This window comes from Nelusetta ayraudi, unplaced genomic scaffold (assembly GCF_046127955.1).
Source record: "Nelusetta ayraudi isolate G7.1 ecotype Tasmania unplaced genomic scaffold, CSIRO-AGI_Nayr_v1 ptg000042l, whole genome shotgun sequence".
In the NCBI taxonomy this organism is placed as follows: domain Eukaryota; kingdom Metazoa; phylum Chordata; class Actinopteri; order Tetraodontiformes; family Monacanthidae; genus Nelusetta; species Nelusetta ayraudi.
In genome coordinates, this window is record NW_027466092.1 from 12561356 (window position 1) to 12580960 (window position 19605).

The 19605-nt window shown below is 43.4% G+C and overlaps 2 protein-coding genes across 2 annotated transcripts; one reads left to right on the forward strand and one right to left on the reverse strand.

Moving 5' to 3' along the window:
- The first annotated feature begins 5139 nt into the window (after positions 1-5139).
- Positions 5140-15469, forward strand: med24 (mediator complex subunit 24). Its single transcript, XM_076034543.1, has 26 exons — positions 5140-5290; positions 5739-5869; positions 5958-6040; positions 6141-6179; positions 6269-6342; positions 7179-7402; positions 7588-7699; positions 7796-7946; positions 8144-8257; positions 8398-8451; positions 8824-8906; positions 9041-9127; positions 9279-9390; positions 9540-9682; positions 9776-9813; positions 9906-9988; positions 10096-10274; positions 10710-10809; positions 11238-11413; positions 11518-11782; positions 12719-12900; positions 12982-13075; positions 13184-13283; positions 13981-14061; positions 14282-14430; positions 14671-15469. Exons 2-26 carry the CDS (start codon positions 5740-5742, stop codon positions 14785-14787), a joined length of 2970 nt encoding a protein of 989 aa, XP_075890658.1. The 5' UTR covers positions 5140-5290; position 5739; the 3' UTR covers positions 14788-15469.
- A 25-nt stretch (positions 15470-15494) lies between these two features.
- Positions 15495-18072, reverse strand: csf3a (colony stimulating factor 3 (granulocyte) a). The gene is made up of 5 exons (XM_076034544.1): positions 17928-18072; positions 17235-17410; positions 16585-16689; positions 16336-16476; positions 15495-16236 (listed from the first exon to the last, which is right to left on the reverse strand). The coding sequence occupies exons 1-5, from the start codon at positions 17941-17943 to the stop codon at positions 16048-16050; spliced, it is 627 nt and encodes a 208-aa protein (XP_075890659.1). The 5' UTR covers positions 17944-18072; the 3' UTR covers positions 15495-16047.
- Between the last annotated feature and the right edge of the window lie 1533 nt (positions 18073-19605).

Consider the following 19605-nt stretch of genomic DNA (forward strand, 5'->3'; position numbering starts at 1 on the left):
CAATACTTGATTATTAAAAAAACAGAAGCATTGCTCAAATTTGTTTTCCCCACCCAAATATAATAATAGAGTAGTTTCCTGTCAGTCATTTAAAGGGTGGGACTGGATACTGAGAAAATCTAAAAGTATGTGTCAGTCCAGGCTGGGAATCCCTACAATGATGCAAGCAGTCAAAGGTTACATCATTTGGAAAAACACACCGTTATCAACACAAATAGAGATGTGATAAGTTTTGTCTTCAGCCTCCAGCTGACAATGATGCAGCACTATGACGTAACCTGGAAAAATGTAACGTTTAGTTTTGCTTAGTCTAACAGTTAACTGAGTTTTACCTCTTGGTCAACGTTTCATACATGGCAAGATGGAGGTGTTCCATATGAAACTGAAAGCAATTCTGTAGTTCTGATGGATAATATTCTGATGGTCTTAAACTGTTAAAAACAAACAAACAAAAAAATTACACAAGAATCCAATCCGCCAAGTACAATGACGTCTTTGGCTGTGCTGAAGGCGTTTTTGTCAGCTGCCGACAATTCTAAAATCTCTGTGGACGAACTGCGTCCATGGGTTCTTTTCTAAATGGCTCAGGTCGGGGTGATTAATGAGCCTCAGTGAGTGACAGATGTAGGATTAACATACTGGCCACCGGTTGTGCTGAGCTCAGGCGTTGGGTCCCAGCACTAACTGCCACTGGGATCACGTAGGCTATGCTGGAGGCGGTTGCCAAGTTCGATTATGTAACGCAGGCTGGTCAGTGTGCGGTTGGGCTTTGTGTCACACACAGAGTGGATGCAAAGCTCGGGATTAGCGGTGGCCAGTGTAAATGAGCGCCAAACGCACAGATGTGCTGTAGATTTCTCATTAGACCAAGACGGGTGCTGGTTTTAAGAACTTTTTCTCCCTCTCTTTTTTTTTTTGTTGATCCCTCTTGATGGCTGTGGTGTGAAACAAGCGTGCCACCATAGCCAGATTAGATGCTGAAGGATTCTGGATGGAGCCTGTCAGGGTAAAGTGCTCTGCAAGTGAGATGGCTACTGTGTAATCCTAAACACGGACTGTGTGGATGGGGATGGTTTGGGTAATAGGCTGGTTGATTTAAGAAATAAATAATGATAATCAACAGCTATCTGATGCTGTTTTTGCACCATGGTTAGTGTGACTGTAATTGCTTGCTGTGGAAACTTTAAAATACCTTGGTGGAGAAGTCTTACACACAGATGACATTCCTCGACGAGAGAACGCTGGCCACAGCAGCAGCAGCAGCTGACAGTAGCTGTGAGTGTCACCTCTTATTTCACGCTCATTGCTACAGACAGTGCAACCTGTTAATTACCATATGGGAGCTCAGTGAAAAGGGATAGATGGATGGATGGATGGATGGATGGATAGATAGATAGATAGATGCCATAACCACATTTTGGCTCTACATTATGCAACAGCAAGTTGACACCCAGGTTCCTCGGGGAGTGTTCCTTCTGGGACTCCTTGGCAACAGCTGATTGAGCCAGCTGGGGCCTGCAGCACTCACACTACGTAAAACAATGGCCCAAAAAAAGAAGAGCTCTACCTACGGACTGTAGCCCTCTTACGGATGTAGAAAATGAAAGCAGGAATATAGGCTCGGCCGGGCTGGACTGGCCGGCGTGGCAGCTCTTGCAGACGGGTTCTAATTAGTGCTGGAGCAGCCGAGTCTCCGGCGCCTGGGCTCCCTCCTGATGACGACAAAATGAGGGGAAATCGTGTTGAAGGGGGCTATATAAAGCTCTTTAGTGTCAAAGCACACGCAGCTCCGGGGCCCACTGTCACCGATAAAAGAGCGCCCTCTTAGTATCTGTAAGTGTATCACTCAATCAACGATTCTCACTGCGGGTCTGAGGTTAATGCTTCTGTTTTTAATTAGGACATCCGTCATCAATGAGGGTATTTAATGATACAAGTTATACAATTGAATTTACGTGTCGCTCTGTCATGGTAACTGAACTATATGGTGCCTCACTGTGACCCTTTTACTGGCCCCAGACTATACCCCTCTTCACATTGCTCATCCTAGAATCAGGTGGCGCTTCCAGAACTGATTATGCAAGAAACTCTACATCAACTCTGCAGATTTCCAGCAGCCTCCGGCAGGAATAGAAGAGCACTTGTTTTTCTTGATGTGAAACGTAATACTTTGTTGAACCTGCGGGATATCTAGAATGGGACAAAAACAAGGCTGAACGGATGCTTGGTTGTTGCTAACCTGAGAGAGAGGCATCAGTGAGCTTGAGGTCTCCAAGGTGATATCTTAAGAGGCTAATTTACAGCACTGTGTGTTTTAGCACACAATTTCTTGAATGTGGAGCAAGCAGATGAAGCAAAGGAAGGAAGGGTGGAGTTGACTGACAGGGTACATGCAGGCAGACGGACTGTAACCTTGAAATGTCTCCCTATTCAACGACCTCTTGTTTTAAATGTATCTAATAGCAAGTTGTTCTTGATTTCAGCTTCAAAAATGCTTCCACGGAAACATAACTGTGGACAAAATGGAAAAGAACATTTGGAAATCATCCATACGTTATGGGTGAAACTGAAGTCAAGTTTCTTTGTCTCTCTCTTTGGATTCATTCAGTCTTTAATTTGCTTAGAATAAGCAAAACCTTTTTGTGTTTCATGGCTTGAGCCATGTTTTGCTGTCTCTTCTCCAAATGAGAAACCTAACCTCTTATTCCTCTTCCTCTATTGAATCATGATTCAGATGACTAATGATAATAATGAACTGTAACAAAACTTAGTCTTCATGTGTCCAGGACATTTTTTGTTGATGATTCTAATAGTTAGAAGCAGCCAACACACCATAACAGATGTTTCCAACTGACTGTATAGACACCTCACGGCCAATGGACCCCTCGGCTAGTGCCCTACACTATACAACAGAAGCATGAACACATCAGCTAAAGTTTCAGTCTGTATTTTCGGCACTCATTTCTGAGCCTGAGGTGTGCAGTCATCGTAACGCGGCATCACACCATGCGCTTTATCTTCTTTAGACTACAGCAGATGTCTCGAGTCTCCCCTGATTCATTGAGGGACATGAATGGAGAACCTGAGGGGACAAGGAGGGAGGGCACTCTAATTTCCTGGCTCCCAACCCTTGGTAATTACCCACAGTGTGCGAGCTCAAACATCCTCTGTGAGGCAGCACAGGAGTGAAGTTAGGTTCTACATAAAACGTGCCATGGGCCCGCTCTAGCAGAAGAGCCACACTGTTTTCTAATGAACTATAATAAGATTACAATATGTTGCGCGTCTTTGTAAAATCAATAGCCACAGCCAGCTGACAAATTTCAACAATTGAATTGGTGGAAAACAGCACAAACGTAAAAAATATAGGTGATGTGTTTTTATCTGAAGTTTTCAGAAAACAGCTTTGGATGAGATGAGTTTTCCTTTGTGAACACCTATTAAAGTACCTGCGAGACACAAAAACAGTTTCATCGACGTAAAAGCTGCGCAAATCAAAGAAACATGCCGTGTCATCTGTACAAACAAGCCCTAAATGGGACGGAGAATGGGAGAGACCAATGTTTTCAAACGTAGATCACACAAAAGTGAGAGGAACAATAAAAAAAAATAGGAGAACTCTGTCTGTCCCAACAGTGAAGTCATGAGAACAGGCACAGAGGTGCAGCTTCAGACTCACATCTGTCAGCACCCTTCACTAATGCAGCTCTTAGTAGAAGCTAATAGGGATGAGGGACTGTGTGACCAACGACACACAATCATCACCCCTCTGTGTCGAGCTCAGCCAGACCATGCCAGGATACATGTATCATTTCTTGCTGGCAGCACCTGGTCCCTGGACAGACAATGTTGCCAGGATGATGTCCGCGGTGTCAGACAGAAAGAGGGCCTTTGTCAACATTGACTCAATTCAAGACCTACACTCACACAAAGTTTCTCAGACGGTTGGGATGTTAAGACCTGTAGCCCTTTGAAACATAATGGAGGATTAAGCAAAAACTTGACAGGGAAGTGGGAAACAGAGATTTTGTAGAACATACACGACAAAGATTAATTTCAAAATCCTTTCAAAATATTTTACAAGCAGTACATTTAAAAAAAAACAACTTTGCACTGGAGCCCAAGTTTGTATATTACGTTGTTTGTATTACTCATCCCAACTGGCTGGTGTAGTAGAATCATTTGTTTTCACTGGTACGGTGTGACATAATACCTACCTGCACGCAAAATTACCCATATGAGAAGGACAGAAATGGAACATAAAAAAAGATCAAATTGCCACAAGACATGAATCATACCTATGAATGGTGTAGTTACATAAGACAAGTATTTTGTTTTCAACAAACAGACAAACCTGACAATTAAGATGTTAAATATACCTCCACTGCTGATGTTAGTCAAAAGCTTCGATGACAAGAACCCATTATCTTTTATATACAAACAGACGTGAACAATTTATCTGACAAATCCAATATTGCTGATGGAGGTGAAACACCAGAGAGCCACCAGATGCTGTATTAAACAAATATGCGGGGCACATGAGTTTGTGACAGCCTGTGTGGTCCGATGACTAAGAGCATGCAGACACAAAGGAAATACTGTCACCAAACAATTCAGCAGTGCATTCATTATATAGCGGACAAATCAAACAATTATTAATTTTAATTAAACTAGAATTGCCCTTAAAATAGAATGGAACTGGTTCTCTTGCATCTTCTTCTTTCCCCCCAACGAAGAACAGGCCAGGCTGAAACCGCCTATACATCTTTATTTCATTTAATTTCATTTAATTTCATTTAAAAGTATTTACATTTACTCTGGCCATCCCATGGTGCACATACAAACGTAACTGTTTGAGTGTCGTTGTTTGTGTGGCTTCTTTTGCAAATAAATAATAGCTGGTTTTGATTTCGTATTGTCACGTCTCTCGCTGACACCGATGGACAGCGCCTGGCAGATACATGTAGTTTTAAGCACAGATCGTTGCTAATCGACTTTTGGTAAATGTTCATTACCTGACGGTGTTGGTTCCCTCGCAATGTTGATTAAAAACCTGACTGATCGACGACTTCCTCACACAAAGTGCGACATCTGGCGACATGCTAGAGTTACTACTGTGAATAAAAACCCGTTTTCACTTAAACCAATCAGGAGACGGAACACTGCGGCGTCTAGAGTGTAACCAATGAACGCGCATTGTCTTCGGGAGCCAGAAATTGTGTTCTTTGTATGAAACAACGGAGTTGTCACCAAGAAATTCGTGTTTTGTGATGAAAAGCTAAAACGTCAGGTAACCGTGGAGGCTAGTCATAACGCGGCGCGATTATTTTTCGTTCTTTTAATGGGCATGGCTGCTTTTGAACGCAGCAAAGAAACTTTAGCTTCATTCTGTGAATTGCTTGTGCGGCTAATGTTTGGCACTGGCAGCTAGCGCATTGGGGTGTTTCATTAAAAAAAAAAAAAAAAAAAAGCCTCAAAATTCAAGTGAATGCAAGTGTGTACACCTCAATATGCCACGACAATGGTTTTGATCGCCGTGGCATAGATATCGGTCTATTAATTTGCGCCTTGGTAACCTTTGAGTCCAGGTGGCTAACGGCTGCTAAGTCAACATTAATAAGGCTATTTATGAACGATGTACACAAAATAAATCAGTTGTGTTCCAGTAAGCTTTTATTGTCCTGACTTTATAAAGAACCTATTTTAAAACATGCGTGTTTCTGTGCTCGTTTCTCCAGAATGAAGGTAGTTAACCTGAAGCAAGCCATCCTGCAGGCATGGAAGGAACGATGGAGTGATTACCAATGGGCAATAAACATCAAGAGGAACTTTCCAAAGGGGGCGACATGGGACTACCTCAATCTTGCAGGCAAGCATGAAGAAAGCCCAAAACCTTCATGCACACTGTTGAATGTGGTCTCAAATTCTTGTGACTGTTGTGGCTTTGACGTTTGCAGAGGCCCTGATGGAGCAAGCAATGATTGGTCCCTCGCCAAACCCACTTATTTTGTCTTACCTCAAATACGCCATAAGTTCCCAGGTGAGAAAGAAAGGTGCAGGAATAATGCATTGAACGTGTATTAGCTGTGTACTGACTTGTGCAAATGCCCAATTATAAACCTGTATTTGTATTTCCTTAGATGGTCTCTTACTCCAGTGTCTTGGCAGCCATTAGCAAGGTAAACGTGTCCTTCTCAGCATATTATTTCCTCTACATCTCACTATTAAATGTGATATTTAAATGTGTGTGTCTTTTTTTTTCTGAAAGTTTGATGACTTTTCTCGGGAGCTGTGTGTGAAGTCGTTGCTGGAGATAATGGACATGTTTTGCCATCGTCTCAGGTATTTTATGCAGGTTTTCCTTTGTCTTCTGCTATGTCTTTGTTCATTTAACTTCTTTAGTTTCTTCTGTTATCATACATGTAATCTGTCAAATATACCTGGCTGACATGTTTGAACGGTAAGCTTCTGTTTTCCTCAGAGGTTGTGTTCATTCTAAACTATTTTATTGGTATTGTATGACGGTACATTTATTAACTATAACAGTAGTTGCATTTTGACCTAATTGGTATCAGCCAGTGCCTAATACAAGACTAATAAAAAAACAACAACAAATGGGTGTAAAATCTAAAAGTGTTTACACTTTTTTGCATATTTGGGAAGAAGCTACTTCAAGTACAGTTCTTATTTATTAGGATGAACAAAGCTCAAATCTGTTATGTTTATTTAAAAGCAGTATAAAATTGCAATTTTTTTTATTGCAGAAAAACATGGTTGTTCTCATGCTTTTGTAAAAATGTCAAATAGCTTCCTGTCAGCAATTTTGTTTACAAAATACCTTACATGACAGTTCATATGTGCCGTTGGTCGAACTACTTTCCAAGCATTGGCAGACGAAAAACGTATAGTAAGCCACTAATAACTGTAAGCATTGCAACAACACTTTCATAATTAAATAACAAAAGCTGCAGAAAGTGTAACTTTAAATCTCCATAATTATCACACGGTACTTCACATAATTGGTTTTCATTGCTTGATACACATTGTCATTTAAGTTTCTTAAAGTTAGGCTACACAATTGTCTGTGCCAGAACCGACAATCATATATCATTATAATCTAACTTTTCCCTTTGCCTAAACTGTCTCTTCATCACTATGTGTCTCCTTGGCCTCCACAGCTGTCACGGGAAAGCAGAAGAGTGCATTGGGCTGTGCCGGGCTCTGCAGGGAGTGGTTGTGTGGTTGCTGCAGGGCTGTGCCTGGTACTGTGAGAAACTGCGAGAGCTGGGCCTGTCTGCTAGCACAGAGGCTAGTCTGAGAGCGTGCCAAGAGAGACTGCACACGCTGATGAGCAGCACCAAGAACAGAGCTCTGGTCCACATTGCTCGGCTAGAGGAACAAGGTGTGTTTATCTTTGTTTGAAATGTACCAAAGGCATGCTGGTACAAAACTGTTTAAGCTTCTAGTTCTACCCTGCCAAAGGTATGTAGGGAAAAAATACTGCGTGGTGGTGGGGGGAACCCAGAGACTGCAGTCATCAATCAAAGCTTTTAAACTTACAGCATTTCTCCTGCTCCTCATTCACAGGCTCCTGGAGTAACGTAGAGCAGCTGATTGTAAAAGTGACTGAGGGCCTCAGTAGTGTCCCAAACCTGACACTGAGAACTAATTTAGAGGAGAGCTTGTCCCTTGTGAAAGGGTAAATATTTAAAGCAACCTTTATACACATTGAAAATAAAGAGCCGCTTGTACTACATATGCAGTGGTCCTCACTCTTCTCTTTCTCCCTCCCCAGCATTCCCATGATGCTGTCTGTGCAGTGTGACCCGCCGCTCCACACGTCCTTCCCGTCAGTCCATGCCATCATCATGCTGGAGGGAACCATGAATCTGACAGGGGAGACACAGCCGTTGGTGGAGCAGCTAATGATGATCAAGAGAATGCAGGTGCACTTTTCAGAGACGTGATGGGAATAATCTGCCTTAATATTATGTTCCTGGGTGGCATAGAGAAGGCGTGAATTGTTGCACATTCATTTTATGTTATTTATTAACTTGTGTCTTTTAATAACTTGCTTGAAAAATGACACAGTAAGAATTTTAAATGTGTTTTTTTTTTAAATAGTACTCTATGTCATCTGCAGAAAATTCCTACCCCACTCTTTGTCCTGGAGATCTGGAAGGCCTGCTTCACTGGCCTCATCGAATCACCAGAGGGCACAGAGGAGCTCAAATGGACTGCCTTCACATTCCTCAAGGTGAATCCATCACAAAACTGGCCTTTACTCTGAATGTATTTTTGTAAGCTGCATGCCCAGACATCGGCACATGCACAACAGAACCGCCTTTTTCTCTCTTGGTATTCAGTAGTACTTTAACTGTTTCTTTGCCTTTCTAGATTCCACAAGTTCTTCTCAAACTAAAAAAGTATCCGCATGGTGACAAAGGACAGGTAACAGATCTCTAAGTTAAATGTTTCCACCAAATTAGCACAGTAACATTACCACCAGCCCTCAGTATTTTTATTGTTTAAAAGAATAAAACAATATTGGTCGCATCACAGCAGAAGGTTGTGGGTTCAATTCCAATTTGGGTCGTTCTGTGTGGAGTTTGCACATTCTCTCTTTGCCTCTGTAGGTTCTCTGCTCTAGCTTTCCACAGTCTAGAGAAATGCAGTTTAGTTTCATTTGCAACTGTAGATTGTCTGTATGTATGAGTGTGGACAGTTAGGTGGGATAGACTCCAGCAACCCTGACATGCAAAACGCGGGGTGAAAATCAAGAGCGATGGATCAAACCTGTGAAATTGCTATTTCTTTTTCCAGGACTTCATGGAAGATGTGAATATTGCATTTCAGTACCTACTCAAGCTCACGCCGCTGCTGGATAAAGCAGATCAGAGGTGCAAGTAAGTAGTTCAAAGTCTTTTTATTGATGTTTTATCAACAAAGATCACACGGCATCTCATCCTATGACATCCTCAGAAAAACCGGTTTAACAGTTGAGTTAACACTGCTGCTCTGATCTGTTTCTGCTTGGTAGCTGCGACTGCCTGGACATGCTCCTGCAGGAGTGCAACAAGCTGGGCCTGCTGTCCAACTCAAACACTGCCGGCTTGACAGAAAAACGGTACAGAAGTCTGCCTCTGCACTATGACTACTTTCTAAACCCTTGTTGGTTTTCTGCCTCTGGATTCAATTTTGTTTACGTGCACACATTACGTAACCCCTGATAATACTTTATTTCTGTGTGTCCCCTCTGCTCCTCTTTCTTGACTCAGGTCTGAGGACAGGGAGTTTGCCCCGAGGCTGAAGACGGCAGAAAATGCAAATATCCAGCCGAACCCGGGTCTCATCCTGAGGGCAGAGCCGACCGTCACCAACATCCTCAAAGTAAAGAACAGTTGTCCGATTTTTGCCTCTACAAAGAAGTTCTCTGTCTATTGTCTAGCTCTGGTGCCTGTGATTAATAGTCTAAATGGACTTGACAATTTTCAGATTGCATGTTGGCAAGACGTGAAACATTTTCTTTCTTTCATCAGACAGTAGACGCGGACCACTCCAAGTCCCCCGAGGGCCTTCTGGGGGTGCTGGGACACATGTTGTCCGGAAAGAGCCTGGATCTGCTGCTGGCTGCTGCGGCAGCCACCGGGAAGCTCAAGTCCTTTGCACGCAAGTTTATTAAGTGAGTCAAATGAAGCAGCGCTGTGCTCTGCTGTGCTGCGCTCATCCAATCGAAGCAAAACCTCTTCTCACAATGGGTTTTTTCTCTCCGAAGGCTCAATGAGTTTCCGAAGCACATTAGCGGTGAAGGATGTAAGTTTGAATATGAAAGTGGAACAAGTTCCAGTTAGGAGCGAGTGACTTGGCTTTGACCTGTGGCTCCTGTGGCTGCTTCTCTTCTCCAGCCAAGTCTGCCTCAGTTCGGGCCCTGCTCTTTGACATCTCCTTCCTCATGCTGTGCCATGTGGTGCAGACCTACGGCTCTGAGGTGAGCTAGTAACATCTCAGCTTATGTTTTTTTTGTTCCAAAAATAACCAAACCAAAAATATTTTTTCAACTGTCAGTAATACTGCGTTGCGTTCCCTCGTCTTCAGGTGATCTTGTCTGAACCGAGTCCCTCCGGAGAGACGCCCTTCTTCGAAACTTGGCTGCAGACGTGCATGCCTGAGGAGGGCAAGACTCTGAACCCCGACCACCCCTGCTTCAGACCCGAGCCTGGCAAAGTGGAGAGCCTAGTGACGCTGCTCAACAACTCCTCCGAGATGAAGCTAGTGTAGGTCACAGACTGTTCTGCTCCCTCACTTACATCCAAACAGACAGTGCCTGCGAGGGGGGGAAAAGGATTTCATTGTTAAAACACTCACACTGGGTTTGATGTTTCTACAGGAGACAGAATGCATAGAATGCTGTTTTTGTTTTCAGTTATGTTTCTTGTACTTTTAAGCATATAACATACATTTTGAAAGGAGTACTTCAAACTATTTTTAAACTTTGTTTCTGCCTTATAGTAAATTAACTTTAAAATGTTAGTTTCACAACAGAGGTCTAAAGCAGAAGTTAAATTCTAATTTGAAGTGAATCTAAACCTAAATCACTGCAGTTGTGAAGCTGGACATTAATGTTTTATTTTGAAGTTTTGATGTTGTTTTACTTGACGGTCTGTGCTCCAGAATATAGATCTCGTTGTGACATGCGTGTGTTGTGACAGTCAGGTGAAATGGCATGAAATCTGCCTCAGCATCCCGGCCGCAATCCTGGAAGTGCTGAACGCCTGGGAGAACGGCGTCCTCTCCGTGGAGGCAGTGCAGGTTCGTCCCAAACACAAACTCCTCCCACTCTTCTGTCTTCTCTCAGTTGCAGGAAATCTTGTGAGACTTTCAGTTAGTCTCTCATGTGACATGCGTACAGTTTCATGGCACTGGCCAACACCCGACTGCGTAAGAATCTTTTCATTGGCTCCTCTGTGCCTTGACTCACTGATGTCTTCTGTGGAAAATGACGGACGACAGGCCTTTGCAATAGCAGCGATGCCCCAATTCCGTATTGACGGGCCAACTTCCCTTTTCTCCTGTTTCATTCAAAGTATTTTTTCCTTTTATTTGATTTTCTCATGCAACACGTGTAACGAAACACACTTAGTCACGAATCTTGCCTATGTATTCTATTCCCCTCAAACCGCATTTCTTGACCACATCCTTCCCTTTTCCCGATGCTGTCACTCTTTGCTTGAGTGTAGAAGATCACTGATAACATCAAGGGGAAGGTGTGCAGCATGGCCATCTGTGCTGTGGCTTGGCTGGTGGCCCACGTCCGCATGCTGGGAAGGGATGAGAGAGAGAAGCCCCAGACGATGATCCGGCAGCTCGTGACGCCGCTGTTTGGAGAAAACACTCTGCAGTTTTATAATGAACGGTGCAGACAAATGAAACACACTGACTGACTCACAGAGTTATTAGTTCGTAGATAACTGTTGTTTTAACCCCTATCATCACCGCCTTCTCCTCCTCCTCCTCCAGCGTCATCATCATGAGTTCCATCATGGAGCACATGTGCGCTGACGTCTTCCAGCAGACGGGCGCGGCGCTGCGTCCGCCGATGGAGGGCCAGGAGCCCATCCCCTACCGCAACCTGCTGCCGGCCAAAGACCCCATCCACACGGCCCTCAGCAAGCAGTTCCAGACGGTGCTGCACAAGAGCTGGGTGGACAGCCGAGCGCTGCATCTGTTCGAGAGTCTCCTCAACATGGGCGGCGTCTTCTGGTTCACCAACAACCTGGTGAAGGTGGGTGTAGCGAGAAGATGCGCCGACGGTCTAAGAATGAAGGCCAGCTACTGGCTAACGGTGGGCACAAGATGATTTCTCTCTGTAAAAAGAAAGACAGGAAGAAGATTTTTGCCTTGTGTCAATCACTAACTGAGGGAGGTCCATTGAGAAATGGTTTAACTTTCACTTTAAGGGAGGAAAAATGTTCAAATTCTCTTGTCAGGTGTTTAAGGCCCCTGCCCTAAGATAGGTAGATAGATAGATCGATAGATAGATATTTTATTAATCCTTCACAGGAAATTGAATTGTTACAGCAGCAGTGCGTTATTTATTCATTCATTCACTCATTCATTTAACAACACACTTGGGTAACAATAACCAAAATAAAAACAGATCTATCCACAAAAATAAAATAGCTTGTGTAATAATACATATATATACACATGCATGCACATAGATATACACGCACAGACACATACAACTGAATTAAGCCAATACCAATCATCTAAAAGCATACAAATATGAGGCTAAACTAAAGTGAAACCAAAGTGCTGGGGTGCTCAGTGCTGAAAATAAAGTTCCTCCATAACATTAGTTCTGCTGCCAGTTGTTTGCAACTTGTTTTTCATGATGTGGAGTGTTTCCTTCTTCAAATGATAATAATGTTGGTCAAAATTATTTTTTGTACTAATATTGCTAAAGTGAATTTTGCATTAGGCTCTAACCAACGGTTATTATATTATTGATTAAACTGAATAAACCTCAGACCATTGAGACAATTTTGTGGGTAACAAGAAATTTAAATATCATAAAATGGTCGAAATTCACATTGAAGTACCTGCAACTATGATTTCTTGACTTCTTTTATTAGATAGCTAGATGGATAGATGGATATTAAATGGGTGTAAAAGAAGAAAATACATGCGTAATTGGAGTGCACCTGTGTCATTTCAGGAGCTGTTGAAGGAAACTCGCCAGGAGTGGTCCAATCGGGTGGTGGAGCTGCTCTACAGCATCTTCTGCCTGGACATGCAGCAGATCACACTGACCCTGCTGGGCACCATCCTGCCCAACCTGCTGACAGACTCGGCCCACTGGCAGAGCCTGGTCGACCCACCCGGCAAGGCGCTGGCCAAGTATGACACTCTGGTCGGCTCGACCTCAGCCCCGGCTGACGGAGACTCTCCTTGACTCCACTTTTTCTGGTCGCTCCGCAGGTTGTGCGTGTGGTGCGCGCTCAGCTCTTACTCCTCCCACCACAAAGGCCCGTTCTCCGCTCGCCAGCGCAAAAGGCAACGGGAAGACATCGAGGTAAAAGAAAATCAAAAATTCATACACAACTGTGACTCTTGGTCGTCAAAATGTAGGAAAAGGATTGATTGCGGCTGAGATGAACTCACGTTCATTTATTTTCTTCAGGACTACAACAGCTTGTTCCCGTTGGATGACACTCAGCCCTCCAAATTGATGCGCTTGCTGAGTTCCAACGAAGATGAACCCGTGGCCCTTTCCAGTCCAGGTCAGTCAAACAACATCTGGATTCGATTCATGGTTAAACAATTTACTCCGATCCCTTTTTTTTTTTGGCGAGGAATTGTGTGAGTCACAAACTATTCCTAGCAACTTTTTTTTCTTTCTTGTGAGAACTTGTTTGGAATAGCTCTCAGTTTCCCAGTTGGTTAGAAGCTTACACAGAAACATACTGACACTTGTGCACTGCCAGTCTAATGGGAATAATATCTTGGGCAGGGATCTACTGGGACTTTTCAGGGGAAAAGCCATTTTCCCAGCAGGGGTGATCAGACAGACGGCTCAAAGTTAAAATGACTGGAAATGACTTTCTTTCCCAGGTTTTGATTGAAAGGTATTATACTGTTGAAATTAACTATTTCGGTTTAATGATTTGTTTGCGTCTAATGGTGAGGAAAGTAACTTGCAAATAATGTTAATCTCAGCTTCCTGATGCCCGTCGTCAGGCCAAAAATCCCTCTAACAATCAAATTCTGGGACAGGTGTTCTGCCATTTACTGTATTTTATAGTCATTTTTTCAGTGATTTTATCCTACCAAATGTAAACATGTGTATTTTTATTCCATTTTATGCCAATAAATTCCATCAGAAAACTCAAGCGATGTTGCACACTATTTTACCATTGTCATTTCGCTCTTTTTTTCAACTTCATTTTCTTTGTAATTGACACTGCGTGTTTGTCACAGGAGACCGTTCCATGAGCAGCTCCCTCTCTGCCTCCCAGCTCCACACTGTCAACATGAGGGAGCCCCTCAACAGAGTTCTAGGTGAGAGATGATTCTCCCGCATGGAGAAATGAGCAACTCTTATCTGTTAAATGAAATAACAGGCATGAAAAACCATTGTTGCCTCACCGTTTACAGTTGGAACCATCGAAACGAATGGTCTGACATCATGACACACCTCAGCAGTGACTCAAACCAATGACTCTGTGTTCCCGAGCTCGATGATGGAACTGACTTGCCTTCCCTTCAATGTTCTCCTCAGCAAACCTGTTCCTCCTCGTCTCGTCCATCGTGGGGTCCAAGATGGCCGGCCCTCAGACTCAGTTTGTGCAGAGCTTCATTGAGGAGTGCGTGGAGTGCCTGGAACAGGGGAGTCGTGGGAGCATCCTGCAGTTCATGCCCTTCACAATGGTGAGTTATGAGCAGGGAGGATAGGGAACATTCATTGGGAAGGTATTGGCTGAGGCTGAGATGAGCAGGCCATTGCGTAAGACCTGGCTAGACATTTATTTCCTCGAAATGGACAGAATCACGGTTCCCAGAAGATCACTTGTTTTTCCCTGGGGTGTCTGGTGTTTTACACTGAGTGACGCTCATCAAATTGTCTTTGTTTTTTGTTGTTTGTGTGTCTGTGCCTGTGTGCGAGAGCAGGTGTCTGAGCTGGTGAAGCTTCCTGCTCTGGCCAAACCTCGAGTTGTCCTGTCCATCACAGACCTGACACTGCCGCTCGGGAGGAGAGTTGCTGCCAAGGCCATTTCCGCTCTTTAAACCGAGGGCGGATGTTAAATTTAACATCAGGACTAAATTGAGCCACTCTTGACTCTGCATGTCGGTCAAAGGAGAAGTTAAAGCCCAACTTCTCACTCTGTCTTGTCGGGAGCAGCTGTGAACTTGGCTGCCTGGAAGCCTTGGATGCTGCTCCAGTTTTGCTATTGTTTTTATATACCTTTTCGTAAAAGAATTGTGTAAATAAGTTTTAAAATAATGATAATAAAAAAAAATGCACAAGATTTTTTCTGTTTGACGGGTTTTTTTTTTTTTCTTCGAATCCTGTAACATTTACATTTAGCCGAATTTTTTTGATCATGTGAGATCTGATCACCACAAGCACAACCTAGTGCAACGGTCACATGCTCGTAACCGCGGTGTGACTCCGCACTTGAGGTTGTCACAAGCCGCTTGCGACACTTCCTCAAGAAATTCTGTCTGGCAGAAAAGTGACTTGTGCCTCTCTTTCACTTTTTGTTGCATTTTACCGGCAAAGTTTGGCTTCAGGGAAACATAAAACTAGTTTTACAGCAATTCTTTTTTAAATGCACTACGGTCACGTCAGCAAGATTCAGCGTCAGTTTCACTTTGCGTTTTAAGAATGATAAAAGCGTTCCTTTTTTTTTTAAAGTGTCTTTATTCTTTTCCTTATATATTTCTAGCACAGATACTATTTCACTTTTTCTGCAAGACAAAATTTAAACATGTTGTACAATGTCTGATTTAGTTCTTGATGTGATTCTGCAAAAATGATTTATTAAATGGTTCCATATTATGCAACATTCGATCAACTCCTGTGAAATAGACACGTTTTCTTTTCAGAAAATAACTGGCGCTTTGCTGTGCAAAAAAAGGCTTTGGGATTAGCAGGAAGCTAATTCTTAGCATTTTGAAGGTGGCTGTAAATGGCCTGAGTATGCTATTTCCTGGAATTCTAAAGTACATTTAGATAATTGATTGTGCAAGGCTTTTCCATTCCTGTCTATGCTGTGAGGGAGAGGGAGTAAAGCACCTTTTAAAGCTTTTGAAAAAATAAATATACATGGCAGTTGCTCTAGTCAGATTGCGATAAATACATTCAACACAGAGAATATAAAAAGCTTTTCAAAATAAAAGCCTTTAATAAATATTCCATATACGTTAATTAAATAAATATACATTCATAAATAGCAAAAAATACAAATTATAAATATGTTGACACAAAATGAATGCCGGAGGAACAAGCTACATGGAAAGCTCAAGCTTTGGAGTGGTTATAGGTCATCTTTCCGTGTCCTCCTCGCTGGACTGGTCTAGAGTTCTAAGGTAGCGCTCCACGTCCCGGCCGAAGGCCTGCAGCTGCACCAGGGTCAGGTGGGTCGCCACCTGGATCTCGTATCCCCCTGACAGATTCAGAGTCATAGCGGGCGGAGTGGCCTGCACGGCTTCTCTGTTGACCATTTTCAACATCTGCAAGACAAAGAGAGCGATGTTTAAACACGCGTCCATCCAGGATCAAAAAGCAAAAAAATAAAGAAATTAAAATATTTAATAAATACTCTCTCCTACCTTGTGGATTTGAAGGACCAGGTCCTTGATGTCAGCCTTCAGCGTGTCAACTTTGTCTCTGTCTTCGAGGTGGGAAGAGATGGCGCTCAGCAGGGCCTGGTGCAGCTGGAGACCCTCAGAGATGTTCTTCAAGCAGGTCTCCTGATTGGAAAACAAGGAGAAGCAAGGATCTCGTCACGATGCCCGTCGCTGCAGACTTCGCTGTGATGCAACGGGTCGACTCTCTTGAAGAAAACCACGGCTGCCTACCAGTGTGACGTTGTTCGACATGAGCACAGGAGCCGAGGGGATGCCGATGGTGGACGCCATGTTCACCAGCTTGGCATTCTCAGGTGAGTTCAGCTCCGTGAGACCCTGTGGTACAGAACCAGAGGAGTGATGAAAAGTCAAGAAAAAAACTTGCCTCCGTAGCAGCAAAATGAGCAGAAGCCTGATCTCTGCCAGATGTATGTCTAATCATCACCACATTGATAATGACTTGCATTTGTCCAGATGATATGACGACCATCTATTCCAAAACAAAGTGCATTTTATCATTTGTCTACCAACCCGAAAGCAAAGGGTTGATGTAACATATCTGAGGCACAGAGCATGGAAATCAGCAAAGTGAGCGTTACTGGTTCAGAGGGTGTGACGGGTTTCATGCTAAACTGGCAACAAGCAGGCCCGGGCCTCCCACCAACAGCAAACAATTACTATCAATTCTAGTTTAACCGCCACCGTCCCGCGGTTTGAATACCACCTAACGCACAGGAGTCCGTGAGGCTTTATGACGCAGGATCCCCTAAAGCTTTTTTCGAAACGGGACCTGCGCGCTGCTCTGCTGCGGGGAAAGAAACACGAGGAGCCGCCGGACACACAAGCCAGCCAGCCGGACAGTCAGCGCGGTCCTTACATACCTTGACGGTGACGCAGGATTTGTGCGTGACCTCGATGTCCTGCATGATCTTCTCCATCAAGGTGAGGCTCCTCTGCACAAGCTCCTGCACCTGGGGCTCCGCAACAAGTGCGCTTCCCTCCGGCAGTGGCGCGCCGCGGGCGGATTTCACGGCCATGAAGCAGCACAGGGCGACGGCTGCGAGAGAGAGGAGCGAGGGGGGTGAAGAGAAATCAAGACGACCGCAACTGACGATGTCCCCCTCTGTCCTTTGAGAGCAAAACTATCCACACCCCGAAGAGAAAAAAAAAGAAAGAAAAAAAGAAAAAAAAAAAAAAAACAGCCAGCAGTGCGTTTGCTGGCCAGATTCGGTCAGAGAGAACACAGCGCGGCTATCTCTCCTCAGCAGCCCCTGCGCTCTGCAGCAGCAGCAGCAGTAGTGGGCATGTCTCTCCCCCGCAGGCTGAATAGCTGCATGAGTTCACAAGTGTCAGTTGTAATGTGAAACCCTGATCCCAGAGTAACTAGACGGCGCATTGGAGCAGCGCATTCGACGCAATTATCTCAAAGTCACCAGTTTCTCCTCCTTTGAGTCTATGGAATAAAACTTTGGCACACAGCCGGTTCGGTTCTGATGTGCAGCAGACTTTTAAATTGTGGGGTGCCTCTCTTGGATAATGTTATCCGCACGAGAGACAAGTTGACCAATACTCACCAATCAGGATGTTCATGGCCCCTGTCGAGGAATGTCTCAGAGTCTTGACCTCAAGTCAACGCTATCCATGATTTCCGTGACCTATAGTCATATATATACAAGGTCCCCCAAGTGGGATTTCCCTTTTCCCCCTTGTCATCATCACATAGTGAGTAAACTTCTACAAAATCAGCCCCATGAAATCCAAAAGTGATGTCATTACTTCTTTTTTTTTTCTTTTTTTAGCGTGCTTGATGATGACGATTTCGATAAGATTGGGCAAGTAATGCCGCTACTAGTTAAAAACAGAAAAATAAGTGTAAGAACACTTCAAATATGTATGAAAATAGTAAACATTTAAAATTGTTGGCACAAATGTGATATAAAATAAACATACTAATTCTAATAGAAAAAATGTTTTAAACACAAACAGGTTCAGTTAAGAAAAGGAAAAGTGGGTAAATGATGCAATGTGTTGGAAACCTCCAAAGTAACACAATTTAAGACTTTTACTTTGGGAAGTGGAAAACGGATGTTTCAGGTTGATGCAACACTGCCTTTACTTCAGGTATGAGTGGACTATTTCAAAGGCAGATTGAGGAAACGGGCAAATGTTCTGACAGCAAGTGCGGATATAGAAAATGAAGCTTCAGTCACATGGAAGTCGTCTGAGATGGTGGGATTTTCCTCATTGTCAAACTTTGAGGTGAATACATATTTTGTGGCTTTTATCAGGCAGGAAAATCTCACATGGACACAGAAATTCTTGCCTACTTTTATTACTACTACTACTTTTGTTACTACTACTACTACTATATTATCATCACCCTGTTCTGATCCCCTCACCATCCTCATCAGTTCAGAACCAAGTAAACCAGGAATGAAAAGTGATTAAAAGAGAGGGTTGAAACGAGGACTGCCATATTGTGAATTTCTGTTTTGTTTTTTTGTTTTTTAAAAAGATAATATATCAAACTTTGAGGTATATTCATTTAAAAATATTCATACACTGCATATTTTTGAAATTGGCTGAAGAGCTATATTTTAAAGTGATAAAAAGTCAAAACAAAAGATGAAAATGATTTAAGACATGCACTAATAAGCAAAATATAGTATTGCAAATTGCCATTGTTTAAATTTTTAATGCAAAAAAGTCTCTCTGGATGTGTAAACACAAAAAAAAAATCCAATCTAGAATACCTGGTTGTTTTTATCTTTTCCGTTTAGCAAAGCAAATTGTACCAAAACAAAACAAAACCAACAAAATTATTGTTGGTTACAAACAAATGTGAGACATATGAGACAATATTACATGTGTTGGAAATTCACAGACTCTAATTATAGAGGGATCACACTCCTCAGCCTCCCCGGTAAAGTCTATTCCAGGGTGCTGGAGAGGAGGATACGTCCGATAGTCGAACCTCGGATTCAGGAGGAACAGTGCAGGTTCCGTCCGGGTCGTGGAACAATGGACCAGCTCCATACTCTCCGCCGGGTGCTCGAGGGTTCATGGGAGTTCGCCCAACCAGTCTACATGTGCTTTGTGGATCTGGAGAAGGCGTTCGACCGTGTCCCTCGACACATCTTGTGGGGGGTGCTTCAGGAGTATGGGGTCCAGGGCCCCCTGTTAAGGGCCGTGCAGTCCCTGAATGATCGGAGCAGGAGTCTGGTTCGCATTGCCGGCAGTAAGTCAGACTTG

What these genes read in the sequence shown, in the direction of transcription:
- csf3a (XM_076034544.1), bottom strand. An exon ending in AATCCTGCGTCACCGTCAAG is followed by an intron (nt 16,690 to 17,234) that starts GTATGTAAGGAC and finishes TCTGTACCACAG; the next exon opens with GGTCTCACGGAGCTGAACTC. An exon ending in TGGTCCTTCAAATCCACAAG is followed by an intron (nt 16,237 to 16,335) that starts GTAGGAGAGAGT and finishes TTTGTCTTGCAG; the next exon opens with ATGTTGAAAATGGTCAACAG.
- med24 (XM_076034543.1), top strand. Translation starts at nt 5,740, where the DNA reads ATGAAGGTAGTTAACCTGAAGCAAGCCATCCTGCAGGCATGGAAGGAA. An exon ending in ATGTTTTGCCATCGTCTCAG is followed by an intron (nt 6,343 to 7,178) that starts GTATTTTATGCA and finishes TGGCCTCCACAG; the next exon opens with CTGTCACGGGAAAGCAGAAG. An exon ending in CTGCAGTTTTATAATGAACG is followed by an intron (nt 11,414 to 11,517) that starts GTGCAGACAAAT and finishes CTCCTCCTCCAG; the next exon opens with CGTCATCATCATGAGTTCCA.